This window comes from Apteryx rowi, unplaced genomic scaffold (genome assembly GCF_003343035.1).
Source record: "Apteryx rowi isolate R43461 unplaced genomic scaffold, aptRow1 scaffold_317, whole genome shotgun sequence".
Classification (NCBI taxonomy): domain Eukaryota; kingdom Metazoa; phylum Chordata; class Aves; order Apterygiformes; family Apterygidae; genus Apteryx; species Apteryx rowi.
In genome coordinates this window covers 816,135-835,315 of record NW_020449608.1, presented here as the reverse complement: position 1 = coordinate 835,315, position 19,181 = coordinate 816,135, and the positions used below count along the sequence as shown (strand labels likewise).

The window sequence follows — 19,181 nt, the reverse complement described above, 5'->3', positions numbered from 1 at the left end:
ATTTTCCTGACAGGCATCTGAACTAGCTTTGTGTCTGTTCTCCTCCAGTAGAGCAAAATACTGCTGTGACTACCTCAGGTCTCCTAAAGTGTCACTTATTTATCCTCTCCTTTTGAAGTCCTGGATGGAAGTGTTCATAAAAGGGCAGGGTGGCAGTGAGACAATAAATACTCCTTCCTCTGTACTGGCTGTGCCTAGACAAAATGCCATGCCCACACAGTGTTCTGCTGAGCTGCATACTTCCTGCGGAGATGCTAATGCTGAATCTGTCAGACCATGCTTTCCTAACACGAGAAAAGGAGGAAGTTTGCTTTGAGTTTGGATTGAAACTTATTTATTTATTTATTTATTTATTTATTTCTGTAAACTCAGGTCAAGCCCCAAATTTTAAACCAAATTTTTTTTCCCACATTTAAGATGTGAAATCTCCGGAAATTAATTAATTAAATTACACAATAATTGAAGGGTGTTCTTAGTGGTAGTCGTCAGCTTTGTAAATCCTGATTTGTACTGTTTTCAGTTTTGCATTCCCCTTTAAGGTATTCCATGCTCCAGAGTGGGAGTTTGGGAGATTGTTGTAGTTTTCCCAAGTAGACTTAAAGCTCCGGTTTTTTATTTTATAGATTTTTTATTAAAAGCAAACAAGAAAATCCCCCATTTCCGTGCAGCATCTGTTAAAATGCCTTTGTTAAGCTCTTTGCTTCTGAGAGGGTTAACTGTGTTGTTTAGATAAATCCTGCTTTTTGTAATTCTTGTTCTGCTTTTCCTGTTCTTTKCAGTAGGACAAATAGATGCCATTTTTTTGGCTGATGTTTCTTCAAAGATATCTGGATATCTTACATGGATATCGTACACCTCTGAAACGTTAGGTGTAACTTCTTAAAACACCAACGCTTAAAATATTGAGGAAACTTCCATTTATAGCAGTGAAGCTCTGAGGATAAGGAAGCTTATAATAGTGAGGAGCCCTGAAAGTTCTGTCTGTGGGAATCCTCAAATTTTGAGTTTGACAGTCCTAATCCTACATGTGCAAATAAACATGAGTGACTTAACTCAGACTAAGTGTGTGATTAAAGCTTTTCACACACACAACTTTCTCAGAATAGCACCTAAAATGCAAATTTTGGAGCATGTAGGTATCTGCCATGTTTTCTTGAAGTCTTGGGTTCCCTCTGCTGGTTTCTTTACAGCTCTGCTGGTAAAGTAACCTTGGAAAGCCACTCGGGTTTTGACACGTAAATGTGAAAGGAAATTATTTGCCTCTTGCCTATTCATGGTATAGACTCCTCTTCCAAACGCTTTTTTTTTTTTTTTTTTTTTTTTTTACTTTGTTGAACATTACAGGGTAATGTTTCAAATGAAGAAGTCTTTGAATGATAGTGTGCATCTTATCTTAAACCTTAGCCAATTGGCGTATTCCTATAGTTATTAATACAGATGCTGTTACTATTTTTACAGTTCTTACTCCGTCTTATACAGAAGGAACTCCGGTGTAATGCAGACTATACCCTGTGAGTATTATGCATGACTGTTTCTATATAAAAACAGTTGAAAAACACCTTACTGACCCATTGCCCCATAATATCTAGAAGTAGACAGAATATGTTAAGCTTTCTGTATGTGCATTTCTCTTTCTGCTTTATTTCTGCTTCCAAAGAGTAATCTCATTTTGATATTTTAAATCATGAAAATTTTTCTTTAAAGCATCTTATTTTGAAAACAGATTTCTCTGTCATAGTCTCTTGGTTTTGCTTTGTGGGTTTGGTTTTTGTTTTGTTTTTTTTGCATATGTGATCTTTCTTGTTTTCATCACAGAGCATGCACGTGGGGAAAAAGAAGCTATTTGATTGCTTGGTTTATATTTTTTTAATGGTTTCAATTTTATTTTTTTTTTCCAAAAGGTCTCCTTAAAGGAAAGGGTGGCTCTGACTTTATGGTGGTTTTAATTGAGAAAAATTCAACTGAATCAATGGGGTTACACTGGCCTAAGCAAAAAATAAATTAGGCTTCTTTCACTGTAGTTTTGGAGAAGTAAAATGGATGGAAAATAGAAAAATACATAGCAAGGAATGACTCCTGCATTTTGAAATTAGTGGCTGTTATGTCTCATGCATAAAATTTTCCTGCCTGATTACTGTTCTTTCCCAGGTTTAAAGAACACTGAGCTAGGAGACCAGACTTGGAATAAAGACTGTGTAAGTGATCAGAGCTCTTCTCTAGAAAAAACTTTGTGGAACGCGCTATTCTATACTTAGGAGATTCTACTTGGTGAAGAATTTTGCACATTTACCAGAAGCAATTTGAGAAATGCTGCTGGTAAATCCCTGAAGCTCTTATTTTTACACATGAATAAGTACCTCAGGATGGCAACTATTTATCAGATGGAGAGACAGCAACTTTGTGAAGCTGCTAGCAGAGTGCCTCAACTGAGCCAAAGAGAAATACCAAGTGCCTTTTATTTCTTTTGATAGGATGTTTTTAATTAAAATCTTAAATTTTGTATTTTCAAAAAACAAGTCAAAAATAGAGCACAAGGAAGTTGAAATTGTTACAGTCTAGTGGTGGAATGTCCCAGTGGTATTAGCAAATGTCGATAAGCAAAGTATCCCTTATATCACCTTGTGCACATCGAAAGCATCACTTCATAGAGGACAATACCACCTGGCTATTAAGATACACTACTATTTAGTATTTTGAAGCTGCTCAGACAATGATAACCTGACCATATCATTAGATATTAACTACAGCACTAATTCTAATCCCAAGGACAACATCTGACCTTTTGTAAGTAATGAAGTGGAATTTACAGTTGCAGTATACTACAGTAAGCAGTTTTTACAGACTTTCTGAATGGATGTTAGTCCTCAGTTAGGATTGTGCGAAAAGGAGTCCTAAGCTGCAAAAAAGCTGGTTGTGAGTCAGAATTTCCAGTAAGGGACTCTAATGATTTTCAGGGCATTGCAAACTGGTTGTGCAAAGGTAACGTAATAGTTGTGCTACTCTTCTAGGTCAGGTTGAAATGAGAGGATGTTCCTTTGGGGTGGGAGAGAACTGCAAGCTGTTGTACTTCAGTACTGCAGGATTAGAAAGATTAGCTGTTTTAGTGCCCAGTGCCACAGTAATCTGAACTGGGCACTCCATGATTTCTGTGGTGTTGTGTGCACATGGAAGTCATTTTCAGATCAGGGCCTTAATAACCAGAAATCCCTTTCAAGTGGCTAATTTCAAGTGGCTCTGAATTTTGGATTCAGAGCCAAAATATGTATATATGACAAAAGAAAATGTCCTAGGTGGTAGGTTGTAAGAGAACATTTCAGTAACTAGTGTTAGCCAGCAAATAGAAAGGTTAATGTCTTCAAAACATATCATTTCTTCATACAGCTAYCTCCTTTGCAAAACAGATGTTTCTGTGATTTTTTTTTTAAGATGTACAAAGTAAAAGTTTTTTTTTTGTATGAGGTGTTTATACTTAGATTACAAAGGTTAAATAATTTAAACTGTGTATTATTCTTAACTATATTTATTAAAGCTGTAGGCACATGTCTTATTCTAAACTGTGCTCTAAGTTTTGTGAAACAATGCAGTAGTCTTTGTACTTGATTAACAAAACAGCACTCTCTAAAATAGTCCTGCAAAACATATAGAGAAATGTCTCATGAGCTGCCCGTGTCATGTGCCATGTCTTGGCACAATAGTGAATTTCCTGGGCTGTTTTGTAATTGTGCAGTCTTTGATCAGTTACTTCACTGGTTTGATTCAGCATGTACTGTATGCTTGACTTGAACAATGTGTTCATTTTTCTGTGTTTTGCTGCACAGAGATACAGGGAACACCTCAGTCACACAAAGACTTAAGGCATGTACCAAAGTCCTCACAAATGAGTGCTCTACGTAGGCTCTGAACTTGCGGTTACTTAGATGAATGGTTGACTTCACACCGTACGAGTAAACCTGTTGAGATCAGTGGGAATTCTTGACATGCACAAAATGACTCACGTTCGTAAATTTATTCTGCATTTGGGATTTAGTCTGTAGTTTAATGCAACAGAGAGTTCTGCAGCAATATTGCGTGAAGGTATTTCCATCCCAGTGCAATGGCACAGCACCCCTCTGTTGGCCAGTCTGACTGTTGGTGGGACCATTTGCCCAGTCAACAGGCTAGTCTAGCCCATCATGGGGAAAAATAACACTGCAACCCCAAAACAGCTGTGCTGGCACAGCCTCAAGGGCTGTGTGAAGAGGGAGGGAGGGAGGGATGGAGGACTTCTTTAGCTGAAGATGCCAATCCCTCTTCCCCCCAAGAAGGTATATAGAAGTATACACTCACTTATCAAAACAATTAGTGCTCTTAAACTCTGCTTTGTCAAAATTTTGTGAGTCTGTTTCCCATGGGCTGAAGTCTTAGGTTAAAATGCTTTTAGTTATATTTAACAGTTATATGTTGTAAAGATGTTTAATTATGTTTTACATGTTTTAGTTGTTGGGACTGCTGCTGTTATTTATTTATTTATTTGAAAAGCTTTTGCACTGCATTGACTCAGATATGTGATGATGACAATGTTGGAGGTGCTGGGCTGAATCTTTCTTCCATTGATTGCAAGAAGGAATTAGGACTCTTAACATGCCAATTTCTGCTTCCTTGCTAACATGCAGCATTTTGGTTTCTTCCAGTTAAGAATTTGTTGGACAAAAATATAGAGATTGCTTTTCTTTCATAACAACCTGAAAGATCTCCCAAGTTCTGAACAAACTGTATGTTTTGTTAGTATTGGGTGTCAATATTCATTAGTCTGGAAATGAACAAGACTGACAAAACTCTGTGTATAGAAATGTGAGTGACCAGTAGGTAGTGCTGAATTTAAATATGACTGCAGGTTTGTTTGTTTTTAATGCTGGTTATTGTGAATTTTATCTATTCCCCTCCTGTGTTGAATAAAAATGCATTCTGCTTTAAAATGAGAAATGTTGATCACTTCGTCTTTTAAATCTCCATGAAGAAATGTACCATTCCTTGCTTGTGAAGGACAGATATATCTACTGGGGCAGGGATCATATCCCTTATAAGATTAATTGAAATTTTTTTTTTAGGAGAACAAATTAAAATTTTTTCCTTTTGAAAACAAAGCCCTTCTCAACTGAATGTGTAATTTTGTCGTTCCATGGTTTTGAGGGTGGTACAACATCATTGTTCCCAATCAGTTGCATCAGATGGGGATGTTCTGCCTCCTTATTTTGGTGGAGTAGAAAGGAGGATGCTCTTGAAAGTCAGGGGTGAGTCCAGCTTCTGCAGCTTGGCTTTAAGGTGCTTTTTCTGTTGTCTGCTTTGCTTCCTCCTCAATTTATATGGAATTTAAGTTGAAAAGCTTCATCTTTTCTCTCTACCTCAAATCATTTTGAACACTTATGGTCTTGATTCCTTTGTGTTTAATGTGGTTTGTGTGACTCTACCAGAAATATAATGGAGTCCAAAACCACAGATGCACTGGAAAAAGGAGAAATTTTTGGAAGGGAAAAAAAAGTCTRTTTAGAAGAAGACTTCTGAGGGCATCTGGCAGAATTTCTGATCAACATGTGCCCAAAGTGCCTCCCTGGAATAGGCGATGGTAATGGGGGCATTTTCTAGAAGAAGGGAGGCTCGGATTCAAGTGCCTGTTCTGCCTGGCTCAGGGCAGAAACCTCTGCCAGAGGACCTGGACCCTTTTGCMCTGGCTGTTGCTGGGCACGCTGCAGAGGAGGTTTGTCTCTGCTGCATGTAGGAAGGGTCTATGGAGTGGGAAAAGAAGAGGACAACTAGGCATCCAAGAAGGTTTTGTCATGTTCACAGGTCAATTTAAGACTTCTTCTGGCTTTAGGTTAAACTGCTCACATGTTCCATGCACTGTGAGACACCTTCTCCTGTATTTTTGCCAGTTAGGAAATTCCAGAAGTGATTCTGCCATCCAATTCTGAAGGCTACTGCATGTGCTGCGCATTTCATGCATAAAGTCATTAGGATAATAATGGTAATCTTCCGTTTATGTTTATGCCAGTGTTGCACTGTCTAAGACTTCTGGCTGGCTTAAGTGTTTAGACTGGAGAATCTATTTAGTTACTGCTAATAGATTTCTCCAGRGATTGATATGTGGAGTTGCTTATATGAGAAGTCCTGCTCAAAATTAGATGGACATAATATGCTGTAAAAGAAATTGAAGAATGTTTAGAGCTGTTGGAGGCTGATTGTTCTTCATATGGAATTAATTTGAGAAAGATTGGCTTTAATCAGATCAAGTTATTAGGGCCAGAATGGGTACCAGTGAAATTCTCTGGTCTGAATAAAATTTTATGGCATGGGTATTATATAGGAAGCTAAATTAGATTATTTAATGATTTCTCCAAGCCTTAAAGTTTATCTGATATGTTGTTCTTATTGCTGAACTATGTCACTTTCACCTTAGAGCAAATCTATTTTGATTTTGTTTTGCTCTTTGCTAAACCAGAAATGCAATAATATGAATTCTTCCTCCTCTTCCCTTGCTAATTATACTGAGACTGTCACGTTTATGAAATGACTGTAGACACAGGGCTCTGTTAATTTCCTTGGGAAWTTTTCATTGAAATGCTCTAGGGCTTTGGTAACCTTGTGCTACATTTTCTGCCACACTGAGTTAGAAATCTGTCTGTCATCCTGAAAGCTGGAAAGGAGCTGGTTTAACTACTGTTATGGTTCAGCTTCTTGTCCAGTGACATTATTGTGTTATGTGTCTCGCTTCTTCAGCACTTAATAAAATTGATTGCTATAAAATGTTTTATTTTTCCCCTCTTCAATTCCCTTCTTATGGTTGGTTTCCAGTTTGCAATAAGAAGAAAATTACTTAACATCACCAGCTGATGCACTTTTTTTTTTTTCTTCCCCCTTTTTCCTCTGTAGTTTTCTGTTGACATGGTACACCCAGTTATCCTTCTGCTGCAGCAAAGCTTTTGCACCTCTGTGAACTGTGAATACAAGAACCAAATTTTCTTTAGATATATTTCATGGAACCTGCTCATCTCCTGCATCGACAGCTAAGCTGTCAAAAATGTATTGAAAGTCTCTTTTGATGCTGTTCTTAACTAGAAGATTGTTTTCTTTACCTCATGATTATTTTGTGGGTAGGATCTCTCTCCCTCCTACAAATGAGTCTAAAATAACTTTTTYTTCCTGGAGAGGTATATCTGCCTGTCACAATGAGTTAAAAAAGGGGGGGAGGGGTAAAAATAAAGTAAATATTAGTATAAGTAGAGACTGCAGATGCTGAAAAAGGGCAGTTGCTGGAAATTGAGGTATCCCATCAAATGCTGAATATCTATCGCCTGATAATAGTTGTAAGCATTTGATGGGATACCTCAATAATTTCCAGCAACTGCCCTTCTGTAAAGGTTAGGGGAAAAAAACACGCTGCCACGATAGTGGGGTTTTTGTGAATGAAATGGGGTGGGTGCCCTGGTGACGAAGGATGCAGAGAAGGCAGAGTTACTGAATGCCTTCTTTGCTTCAGTCTTTACTGCTCAGGCCAGCCCTCAGGAACCCCAGATCCTGGAGGCAAGAGAGAAAGTCTGGAGAGAGGAAGACTTTCCCTTGGTGGAGGAGGAGTGGGTTAGAGATCATTTAGGCAAACTTGACACCCACAAATCCATGGGCCCCGATGGGATGCACCCACGAGTGCTGAGGGAGCTGGCGGACATTATTGCTAAGCCACTCTCCATCATCTTTGAAAGGTCATGGAGAACAGGAGAGGTGCCCGAGGACTGGAAGAAAGCCAATGTCACCCCAGTCTTCAAAAAGGACAAGAAGGAGGACCCAGGGAACTACAGGCCAGTCAGCCTCACCTCCATCCCTGGAAAGGTGATGGAGCAGCTCATCCTGGAAGCCATCTCCAAGCATGTGGAGGAAAAGAAGGTGATCAGGAGTAGTCAGCATGGCTTCACCAAGGGGAAATCATGCCTAACCAATCTGATAGCCTTCTATGATGGAATGACTGGCTGGGTAGATGAGGGGAGAGCAGTGGATGTTGTCTACCTAGAGTTCAGCAAGGCTTTTGACACTGTCTCCCATAGCATCCTCATAGACAAGCTCAGGAAGCGTGGGTTAGATGAGTGGACAGTGAGGTGGATTGAGAACTGGCTGAATGGCAGAGCTCAGAGAGTTGTGATCAGTGGCACAGAGTCTAGTTGGAGGCCTGTAGCTAGCGGTGTCCCCCAGGGGTCAGTACTGGGTCCAGTCTTGTTCAACTTCTTCATCAGTGACCTGGATGAAGGGACAGAGTGCACCCTCAGCAAGTTTGCTGACGATACAAAACTGGGAGGAGTGGTGGATACACCAGAGGGCTGTGCTGCCATTCAGAGAGACCTGGACAGGCTGGAGAGGTGGGCGGAGAGGAACCTCATGAAGTTCAACAAAGGCAAGTGCAGGGTCCTGCACCTGGGGAGGAATAACCCCATGCACCAGTACAGGTTGGGGGTTGACCTGCTGGAAAGCASCTCTGCGGAGAAGGACCTGGGAGTGCTGGTGGGCACCAAGTTAAGCATGAGGCAGCAATGTGCCCTTGTGGCCAAGAAGGCCAATGGTATCCTGGGGTGCATCAGGAAGAGTGCTGCCAGCAGGTGGAGGGAGGTGATTCTCCCCCTCTACTCAGCCCTGGTGAGGCCACATCTGGAGTACTGCGTCCAGTTCTGGGCTCCCCAGTACAAGAGGGATGTGGCACTACTGGAGCAAGTCCAGCGAAGGGCTACAAAGATGATTAGGGGACTGGAGCATCTCTCTTATGAGGAAAGGCTGAGAGAGCTGGGCCTGTTTAGCTTGGAGAAGAGAAGGCTGAGAGGAGATCTTATCAGTGTGTACAAGTATCTGAAGGGAGGGTGTCGAGAGGATGGGACCAGACTCTTTTCAGTGGTGCCCAGCAACAGGACGCGAGGCAATGGGCACAAACTGAAACACAGACAGTTCCATCTTAACATGAGGAAAAACTTTTTCACTGTGAGGGTGACAGAGCACTGGAACAGGTTGCCCAGAGAGGTGGTGGAGTCTCCTTCTCTGGAGATATTCAAAACGCGCCTGGATGCAATCCTGTGCAATGTGCTCTAGGTGATCCTGCTTGAGCAGGGGGGTTGGACTAGATGATCTCCAGAGGTCCCTTCCAACCTCAGCCATTCTGTGATTCTGTGATTCTGTGAAATTTCACTGTGCCAACGGATAGAAGCACCTGGCAATTGGTCATTCTGCATCTCTAGGACTCATCGAGTCCCACTGCATCTGCAAATTGCAAACTCAGTATGCAAACTCAGAAACATGCAAAGGAGAGAGAAAGGAGCCTGTGAAAATTAGCACTGTGCAAGTTCCAGAGACTAAGTAGAAGGCTGCAGTCATGAGCTTGAAAAGATTTCATCTGAAAAAGAGCTGGGTCCTCTGTGTATGAAAAATCAGTTACAGATAAAAAAAGGAAAAGCAAAGACAGGCAGTTCCGTCTTGGAAGTGAGATGAAAAGATAAAGGAAGACATCAGGTAATGACATAATTAAAATGTAGGCTGTAATCAGGATGCTATAGAAATGTAAATGTGGGAGCAGGTAGTGTTAAAATGCAGTCTGCAAAGTGTAAAAGACTGAATTRAGCACGGTCACTGGCGGGGAGCCTRCCAGGGCCTGCGGCTCGCGGCCCCCATCCCCACATAGCTCTCAGGAACTGGGCCTGGTGTTGGGAGCGTGGAGCCAGGAGGGCCCCATCCTAAGGGACGAGGGCTGATGTGGGTGCACGGGGAGCCCTTCAGCCTGTGGGTACCCTCCCCTGTATTATTTAGGCATAACCTGTAAGATAGGTAGACACTTGGGTCTGAACAACCACCAGAGTTCATTTGAAGTTTGGGATTTTTGTGTTCACATCTGTATTTTATTTTATTTTTTTACTTTGTTTCCAGGAATGACTTGGTTCCTGGGCTTATATGAAATGCCTGTGAGGGCTCAGGTAACTTCCTGTCCCAGAGCTATAGCGACTGAGGTGTCCTGCAAGTCAATGTGGAGCCACCTTGGGACTTCAGTAGTTTTTAGTTTATTTTCACTTCTCAGCATCAGTGTGTTCCTTTGCCTGTGTCATTGCAGGCTGGAGTAGGGTTAGGGGAGCACTTAGTGGAGAAGCTGAGTGCACCTGAAAATTTGACAGTCCTTTTTAGGTAAGCTGCAGGTTTGTCCCTGTACAGTCCAGTTCCAAGTCCTTTTCCTCATCTCTAGATTTTTACTTATTTCAGTCTATGGTTGGCGCTAGAGTTAGTGCTTCAAAACAAACACTGCAGAATCTGAATTACTCTGATATGTGCATGTATTTAATACTAATTGATTCTCCTGCTCTTATCACCTTTATAGTTTGTTTTTAAAAAATACAACAGTAAAAATTCAAACTAAAACCTGTTTCTCATTATTCCTCACTCCAAGAGGTCACCTTCTTGTGTAAGCTCTACAGTGCAATTGTAGGGCTTTTCACAATATTGCAGGATGCGGATTTCATATTTGTTAGAAAATTGCCTTTTGTGGCTTGCAATCTATGCCTGAGTGAATTTGATTTGTTTGTTTGCTTTACACAAAGACTTGCAGAAGGCAAAACCTTGGAGAGATTATATTGCATAGATGAATTGTGGCAGAGCTTGGGTAAGATAAGTTGGTTAACTTTATCTACCTGCCAGTACTTTGGCAACTGTACTCGCAAGCAACAGCAAATATCTAATCAGAGTCTTTACTTCTAGGAAATAATGCTCCTTTTACTTGTGTGGCTCAGGAGCCAGCATTTTTGAGAACCCAAAGATTTTAAGTCCTTAATTGCCATCTTAGGCACTGCAGTTCTTCAGTTTATCTGGTACCTAAATCCATAGCAGGTGGCCTAAGTTTCTTAGGTTATTCAGAAACGAGCAGCAGCTCATACTGAGGTCAGAATGCAAAAAAGCCGCCTGAGTTCATATGTTAAATTGATAGGAATACAGATGCATGTGTGTGTATGTATATGCACACACATATATATACATATATGTATATACACATATCTATACACACACACAGGTGCACACACAGAAGTTACAGGAACCAGTTGAAAGAGGGCTGGATTTCACTGGCCAGTACACCTAGGTAGTCTAGCTCAAAAAAAATTACTCGCAAAAAAATGATCAGTAACTTCTGAATTCTCACCTTTTCATTTTTGTGATGCAGAGGGTATAGACAGCATGTAGTAGCCAAGTAGTGTACAAGCAAAACCTTTGGAAGCACTGGCCTTCTTCTGAATCTTCTGCCAAACACAATGATGTTGTTATAGGTAAACGTGACAAATTGACAACCACTCGGGCCGGGTTGTATAAATTTCAATTTAATAGAATAATTGAGTAAGTCATAAGTAAGTAAAATAGTGCTGGGCGGCCGGGGAGTCTCCTGCTCCATTAACGGCGCGCGCAATCCCCCCCTCACAGTCTCCTTATATGTCTGTAATTTCTGTGGTTGCGCCGGCAGTTGCTGGGGGGGGTCAGGATGAAAGTTGGGGTCTTCCTCTGTGTTGTGTGTGGTGCCCTTCAGGTTGTGTGTATATATTTCACAATATAATATTGCTCTGCTGGTTTAGTATAATCATGGTGGTGGTAGTTTGTACTTAGTGTCCAGTTTCATGGTAAAATTATTTCACGAGTTGATAGTCCGTACTTAGTGCCTAGTTTTATGGTAAAATTACTTCATGAGTTGATGGCCCGTACTTAGTGCCTAGTTTCATGGTAAAATTATTTCATGAGTTGATGTAATAAATTATCACCTATCACAATGTTATTTCTGCTGCGGAGGATGGAGTATTATGTTTGAGTCTGAGTCATCCAATCTCACTACAGGCCATGTGAGACTTTCATGTAATAAGTACAGCAGGTTCTGAATCTATTATTAAATCACTCTTATCATCTGGTAGGAAGCATTCAAACATTTTGTCATTCTGTGACAGAATCTGCATGTTTGGTTCTATACTGACATGTAGAACTAATAATCATGTAACGTAGGGATTCAATTCAGCCGTCGCTGTTAGAAGTCTTGATAAAAAGCTTCCTCCCCCTCTTCCTCTTTCTGCAGCCTTTCAGTTATGTAAAAAGAATAAAACGTGTAAGCAAAGGAGAGAAGAGGCCACAGAAATGTATCATCAGAGGGGCGTTCTCCATCCCAAAGAGAAGACAGAACTCAAAGATGCACAGGCTCCTCCGTGCTGGGATGACCATCCCCCTGTCGAGGCGTGGGTGCCTTCGGCCAGTGCTGAGCAGCTCTTTGCTTTACTCTCGGCTTTGTTAGGGGTTTGGAAGTAAGAAGGTTTGCTTGCTTTCTTTGTACTGAGGAAACTGTATTACCACAGCTGGTCTGCGTGTCTGGTTGCAAAGCAGCGTAGTTGCTTAAAGCAGGGAAAGAGAGAAACATTCTGTTTTCTTTGGTCTGTTTTTTACATTGGCAGTTCTCAAAACAGGGATTGGAAATACAGCCCAGAAATGCAAAACTGGGCTGACCAACAAATCTGGATTATAAGCAGAGAAGCCTGAGAATGTATGTTTTAGTCTGACACCGGTATTAGGGCTGCATTTGACAAACTAACTTCTCATACTCTTTGCTGTTGGGCGAATCCAGAGACTCTAAACTTAACGACCCCAGATTTCAGTAAAAATATTTTTGAGAGGGACAAATTCCCTCTCCAGCAAAGCACCTAAAAATGGTGAATTGATTAAAGTCCCTGAACATCTGAAGCAAAACTAATGCATCTAGTTCTCAGAATAATTTTCACATCACTGTCATTTGAAATAAAGCCTCTTGGTAGAAAGGTTACAGATAATGTATAGCAGCAAGGAAAACAAGGTCCCATATTTGCCTGCTTGAAATCCTCTAATAGAACAGTGTATCTGTCGAAGCAACATCTGAATCTCGTTCCTGTGTGCGATCAGAAAGGAAATATTATTTCTAAGCACAGATTGGTTCCCAAAGGTACTGTTTGCTAAGTTTTCCCAGACTTGTAAAAAGCAATCAAAATGAATGATTAGCAGCTTCAGTGCTTTCACCTATGCATCTCTAAATATCTGGAACTACCTCCTAAGCTGTTTTGCTCTCTCTGTTTTTCAGGCACTGTTAAAATTGTCCATATAATTGTGCTCTGTTGAGAGGAATACACGTATACACACACACACAACCTGTAATAAACTGCATTGCTAGTCTTATTTTTTTTAAGCCAAAAATTAGATATCAGGTGAGTGCTTAGGTGCTGCATGACTTTCCAGCAATTTTAATATTCTGTGGCAGGAGTCTATTTTCAAGCAAGTTTGTCCAAGTAATTACTTCATGAATTTCAGTTCGATTCACCCAGAATCAAATTCTGGATCTATTTCAGAGTGTGCAGCCTTTGCAAGGCTCTGCCCATACAGGTATCTCAGCCTTTTGCAGCAGCTAACACTCTCCATGGGATGCCCTGGCTAATGGAGGCTGGGCCTGAATGCCAAGGGCAGAATGTTTTCACAGAATGATCCATGGTGATGGATTTGTTTTTCCGGGGCACTTGACGGAGCTTAAACCTCATCACCTTTAGAATATGAAGCAGAGTCAGTTGCTGAAGCTGGCAGGCTCTCAAGCAATCTTATCAAAAGAAACACAGCACAGATGCACTCAGAGAGCCTCAATGACACTGTGAAGAAAATGGACTCCAACGGCATGAGAAGAGCACGCTGCCTCTCTGAGGTCACGGCAGCATTTCTTTGCTTGATCTGATCAGCATTCTGCTGTCCTAGTGGAGGACTCCATGGAAATTCCTACAAATAATATTCAGCAATGCAAAACAGCTAGAAATAGCAATGTTTTGCATACCACAATATGATGCTATAGCATGCTAGCACTATTTTATTTATGGTAGCTACCACGCATCTCAGTTGTGGGGAGGTTGTTCATAATGCATGACATCTTAAAAATTTATAGAGTAAACATAGACATGCGTGTGTACACAGACACGCACACACAAATCAGGCACGCTTCTGAGCAGCAGCTCTTCAGCAACAAGCAGAGTTCTTAAAAAAAAAAAAACAGCCTTGCTTGCTCAGTCCATGAACATGGTGTGTAGAAGACAAATACAAACAGACCAAAAGCATCATTTTATTAAGGAAAACAATGTGATGTATTGCCTTTGGCCTTCTCCCTAGCAAACGCAAGGGTCGAGCACTCATACGYTTCAAAGAAAACAGGACTTGGCTCCTCTGTAGGAATCCTGTTTTACTGATAAGAAGTAATTCTGGCTCTGTAGCTTTTCCTCTTCTAGCTGGCACTGTTCCTTGGAGAGAGGGACAGTGGAGAACTGGGTTGCATCGCTAGCAGGGGAGACTAAGACATAATGGGAAATGGTGGGGAGACTGCAGCCCTCAGATGAAATGGGGCAGGGAGAAAAGGGTAGACAACCCTCAACCATAGTGGTTGAGTCTGAACATACTAGGGCAGATACAATGGGGGACAGAGGACTGGTCAGAGGACAAGATGAGGGAAAAGAAGCAAAAGAGACCGAAAAAGAGTGAAAGTACATGGAAAAGATGTGGAGTTGGAAAGTGGAGCTGGCCACAACTTTGTGTCCTTTTTGATGGCAAACTGTTGGGTTTTTATTTTGCTTGTGTCTGTTCAGAAAGTTTCTTGATTCACTCAACTTCTTCTCAGTAAACTTGTTCATTGCCTGCTGGAAGGTCAGCACTCCTTTTTGAGATGTTGATGTGTCAATAGTGTGTTTTCATCAGATGCTTGAGCTGAGGGAGAGAATGAGGAACACTGCCATGTCCAGTGTTCACATTGTGTGGAAGCAGCTGAAGATGGGAGGATAAGGATTAACAGAAAAGAAATCTAAGGTGAATCCAGTGAAATATACTCAGAAGGAAAAAGAAGCAATAAAGGAGAGAGAGGAGAGGATGAAAGAATGGCAAGGGGATGTGACAGAAGAGGGTCCAACCACCGATAAAGCCCAACTGGAAAGTTTCCTGTAAAAAGCCAGCAGCTGTTGAGCTGCGATTCATCAGGGATGGCTGTGAGGGTTCTCCAGGGAGTACCTCCCTGAGCTCCTCTCATGGTGGTAACCACTGTGACAGTGCCCCTGCACAGCAAGAGGGAAGTTGCTCTGGTTGTTCAAAGCTTCCCATGGCTGCCCTTAGCAAACCACAATATCTCTCATGTTGCTGCTGGTCAGTCCATGGTTGTGTAGACATGGCATGGACAGCCATGTCCATAATTTGGTAGGGGTGTCCACCACGCACCAGACTCGTGGCCCATGCTACCTCTGCATATCTGGGAAGCCAGAACAGACTCTGCTAGGGTGAATTCCCAGCCTTCAGGCTGAGAGTTGCAGCCCCTTCAACAGAGAGGACTATCACAATGGGAGCTGTGCTACTCTCACTCTGCCAAGATATGGGGTGTCCGTGTCTTCTGTGACGCTGGCCTGGCTGCCCAGGCCATCTACCTGCCTTTTCCCAGACACCCAAATCTGGAGACAAAGAACAGTGATGAGTCCTGATGATGTCCAGAGGTGGAACAGGGTGGAGATACTGTCAGATGTCAACTCCAAAAGGGAACAAAAGGTTTATCCAAACCCTGCATGTGGTCACCAACCTGGGAATAATCCAGGAGACATGCAGAGGACTTGACAGCTGGCATGCCTTCCATTCCATTTTCCATACTTCAGTGCCACCCTTGCTCCTGACTGTAACATTAATTGTATGATATTTACTGTTTTTCTCAGGAACTGGAGTATTATTATTGCATGAGAAACTCAGTTCAATTTTGTTTCTTAGTGAAAGTTCTTGACTTTCAGAGTAGTAAAGGAAAGCCCACGTACATGACCTGAACACACACCCCAGGTTCAGCAAACAGGAGACAAGTAAGAAAAAAAAAAAATCACAGATGTGTTATTTGAAAGCAGGCACTAATGATTTCTCATCTAATCTTATGATTTTTTTTGGTCATGACCTATAATTTTCAGAAATGTTCACTAATAGAGAGAAATAGCATGGGTGATTGTCTAGTTAACGCGCCTGGGGGAAAGAATTGCTGAACTCAACACAGTTTTGGAAACTGCAAAAATAGTCACTTTCCCAATTTCGTACACCTTTCAGTTTTCTGTTGAAGCAGATCAGATGTGTTCAGTGCTACCTGGGCCCAGGAAGCTTTTGCCATCCTTTTCATAAAGTATCTGTGGCCGTGTTCTGGGCTCCTACACTAAAAGATAGGACTCTAATCTTTTTTATTGAGAAAATATGCTTCTGGCCATTATAGAAAACAGAACTGAACCACCTGTGCAAACAGAACCAATATGAGAAGGTGTATAGATTATGAAAAAATAGATACATTATATATGTGTATTTGAGATATTACCCATCTGTAAATAAATATGAATATATATATATATGTACAATCATGTTAAACTGCAGGGTTTAATTTTTATGTACTGCAAAGAATCATGCAAAGTCCCTCTGTATTGACCCAACAGAAATTCACATGATTGGCTCTGAATTTTATGGGACACTGATGTGATACAATTGAGGTACAATCTCCCGGTTAGGGTCCTAACTTTGGTGATGTATCTAACTTGCTGAAAAGCAGACCCAAGTAGCAATATGTTTCCCAACCATTTCTGCTGATGTGACTGTGACTAGGTGGTAAGTAGTGGGTAATCAGGCAGAATGCAGACGAGGAGGCACAAAAGGATGAGTCATAAATGCAGCAATCCTCTGGTCACTTAGTTGTCTCCTGCTTCGGAGTGATCTCGCATTCTGATGTTTATAGGTTTTGTGTGCAGTCCCCTTGGGGAAGGAGAGCAGTGACAGATAACACCTGTCCAGACAAATGTTCTGCCAAGAGAAAAAGTGTAAGGGAAAAACCATGCACTGGAGAGAGTGATTCTCTCACTGGACTATCCAAAGCTTCTGCGGCTTCACACATCCATCTCTGAGCTGAAGCAGTCAAAAGGCTCCAGTGTTTCATGGACCCAGATGTGGTATGTATTTGTCCTTCCTGGAGCGTCTTATGTGCAGCTGTGACACTCTGTGCTCTGCATAYGTCAGTACTTTTACCCAGACATGGAAGTACACAGCCGTTGTCCCCCTGCCCCGTTGTTGTTGTGACTGCATTAACTACGCTCCTCCAGGCTGATACCAATATTAGCAACCCTTTGTTACTCTTCAGTGTGCCAAAACTTTAGGATGTCTGGGATCCCCTTGTTGGAAAGATGGAAATAACTGATTTACACTGAGTCACTGAACAGCACTAACCTGCTCAAAAGACTGTCTTCCAGAATTTGAATTTGAAATAACCTTACTTTCCTGCAATATATAAAATGCCAGGCATTTTTCTTCAAATAGAGCCATGTATTGCTTACCTCCTGTTTGGAAGCAGAGGCCTTGGCCCACAGCTCAGGCTTTCTTGCCAAGAGCATGAGCCAGTCTTGTCCAGTAGAGGGAATTCACTTTTCTGCCTCTTGGCTATCATCCCTCTGAATGATCTAGCAAGTGACTCCAGACACAGTTAATTTCATTTATTCTTTCCCATCAGCTATTGGAAATTCCAGCTGGATCTGTTAATTTCTTCCATAACCTTATGAAAATACAACTTTTATAGCTGGGCTTTCCCAGAAGTTTATAGCAGGAATCCAACATGCTGACTATATATATCACTTGCAACTAGTTGGTGTTTGTGTGCACATGTATTGCATGCTTCATATTGTATACAGCAGTGGCTAGGGCAAGATTGCAAGGCACTCAGATCTTCTTGCAGTGGGAGCTGCATAAATACTTTAAATGAAGGTCTAGGAACAGATAGTTGGAACAAAGAGATGGGAGGGGAATAAGAAATGAAGAGAAAAGGTGGAAAAGGAAAAGCAGAGAGGGAAGTGAGCCTGAAAGACAAGGAGCAGGGCTGCAGGATTGCTGCAACAGAAGACGGTGCAGTCAAATATCTCTGTAGCACATGGCACCATGGCGAGGCACAGCAGTGCCCAAGATCCTGCCTGCTCCAGGCAGGCGGAGAGAAGCCAGGAAAGGAGTGTCAAGGGGAGGTGAATCCAGCCTAGTGATGCAAAATGCTTTTAGAAAAATCAGGACATAGGATTGTTGGTGCCACTGTGTTGCAGAGTCTGTGACGAGGACCTGATGATAACACTGCAGTGAAAAACCATAACTTGTGAAGTTTGAGCTTCCTCTGTATCAAGTAACAGGGTAAAGATGGTGGGCTTTGCACTGCTGCGGGGACCTTCAGGAAATCATCTGGGAGACCTACTAGATATTGCAAATGCTGTAAAAAAATGAAAAACAGACTTGAATACCAAAAGAATTGCTAAGATGGAGCTCAGGAGAGAAGTTTTGCACCTCAATGCACAAAAGAAAAAGGCAAGGAATACCAAATACTTCAATGGGCATATGCTTGCATAAAGTGGAAGAATCACCTGTGGCTTGGGACTGCTCTTCCTCTTCTCCAAGCCAGTAGCGCACACACAGACAAGTGTTAGCAAATTAATAGTGTTTGCTGGGATTTACTATCCCAGGATTCAAGCCTACCTGTGAGTTTTGACACAAAAGAGAGAACCACTGGTGCCAGATTTTTAAGGATAATCACAAACAGAATAAGAGAATATTAGCACTGATGTTGCCAGCRTTGTTGGGGCGAAAAGCAAGGCTGGTTCCTGAGTGCACAGTGCTACATCCCCACCCTATGGGGCCATGTATCTCACCGTGCTGATCCCCTGCACCAGCCTTGTCAGGAGATGCTGCAGCTCCCTTCCAGCCCACACACCTGTGGAGAGGGCTTTTTGTGGAAACTAGGACCAGCATGATTATGGTTGCACAGCATGGGCTCAGGATGAAGCTGAGGTGAACAACACACCTGGAAAAATGGATGGTGCCGAGATTGAGGTGGGCAGCTGAGCTGCTGGAGGCTGAAGGCTCAAATGCAGGCTTTGGAGGCCTGAATAGACAAATCATATAAAAGATCCCGGTATTATTAATCAGTCATTCAGTAATGAGCATTAAATGTGATCATTTCCAGAGCTGGTTTTGTGGAAAATTGGCAGTGCATAAAAGAAATGTGCAAAGAATCAAGCTAAAATTTCCATATACATAAAGTCAAACACTTTCCATAGTTATGTAAAGGAGTTAAAAGCTGAACTGAATAAGTT

General features: G+C 41.8%; 1 protein-coding gene across 1 annotated transcript in view; it reads left to right on the top strand.

The window, feature by feature from the left end:
* SLC37A1 (solute carrier family 37 member 1) overlaps window positions 1-4,942 on the top strand; it is a 36,173-nt gene extending 31,231 nt beyond the window's left edge. Inside the window, exons 19-21 of the mRNA XM_026070723.1 lie at window positions 1,459-1,511; window positions 2,149-2,195; window positions 3,819-4,942. Coding sequence (XP_025926508.1) covers window positions 1,459-1,511; window positions 2,149-2,164 — 69 coding nt within the window. The 3' untranslated portion in view covers window positions 2,165-2,195; window positions 3,819-4,942. The remainder of the gene's footprint in view (window positions 1-1,458; window positions 1,512-2,148; window positions 2,196-3,818) is intronic.
* The last annotated feature ends 14,239 nt before the right edge of the window (window positions 4,943-19,181 follow it).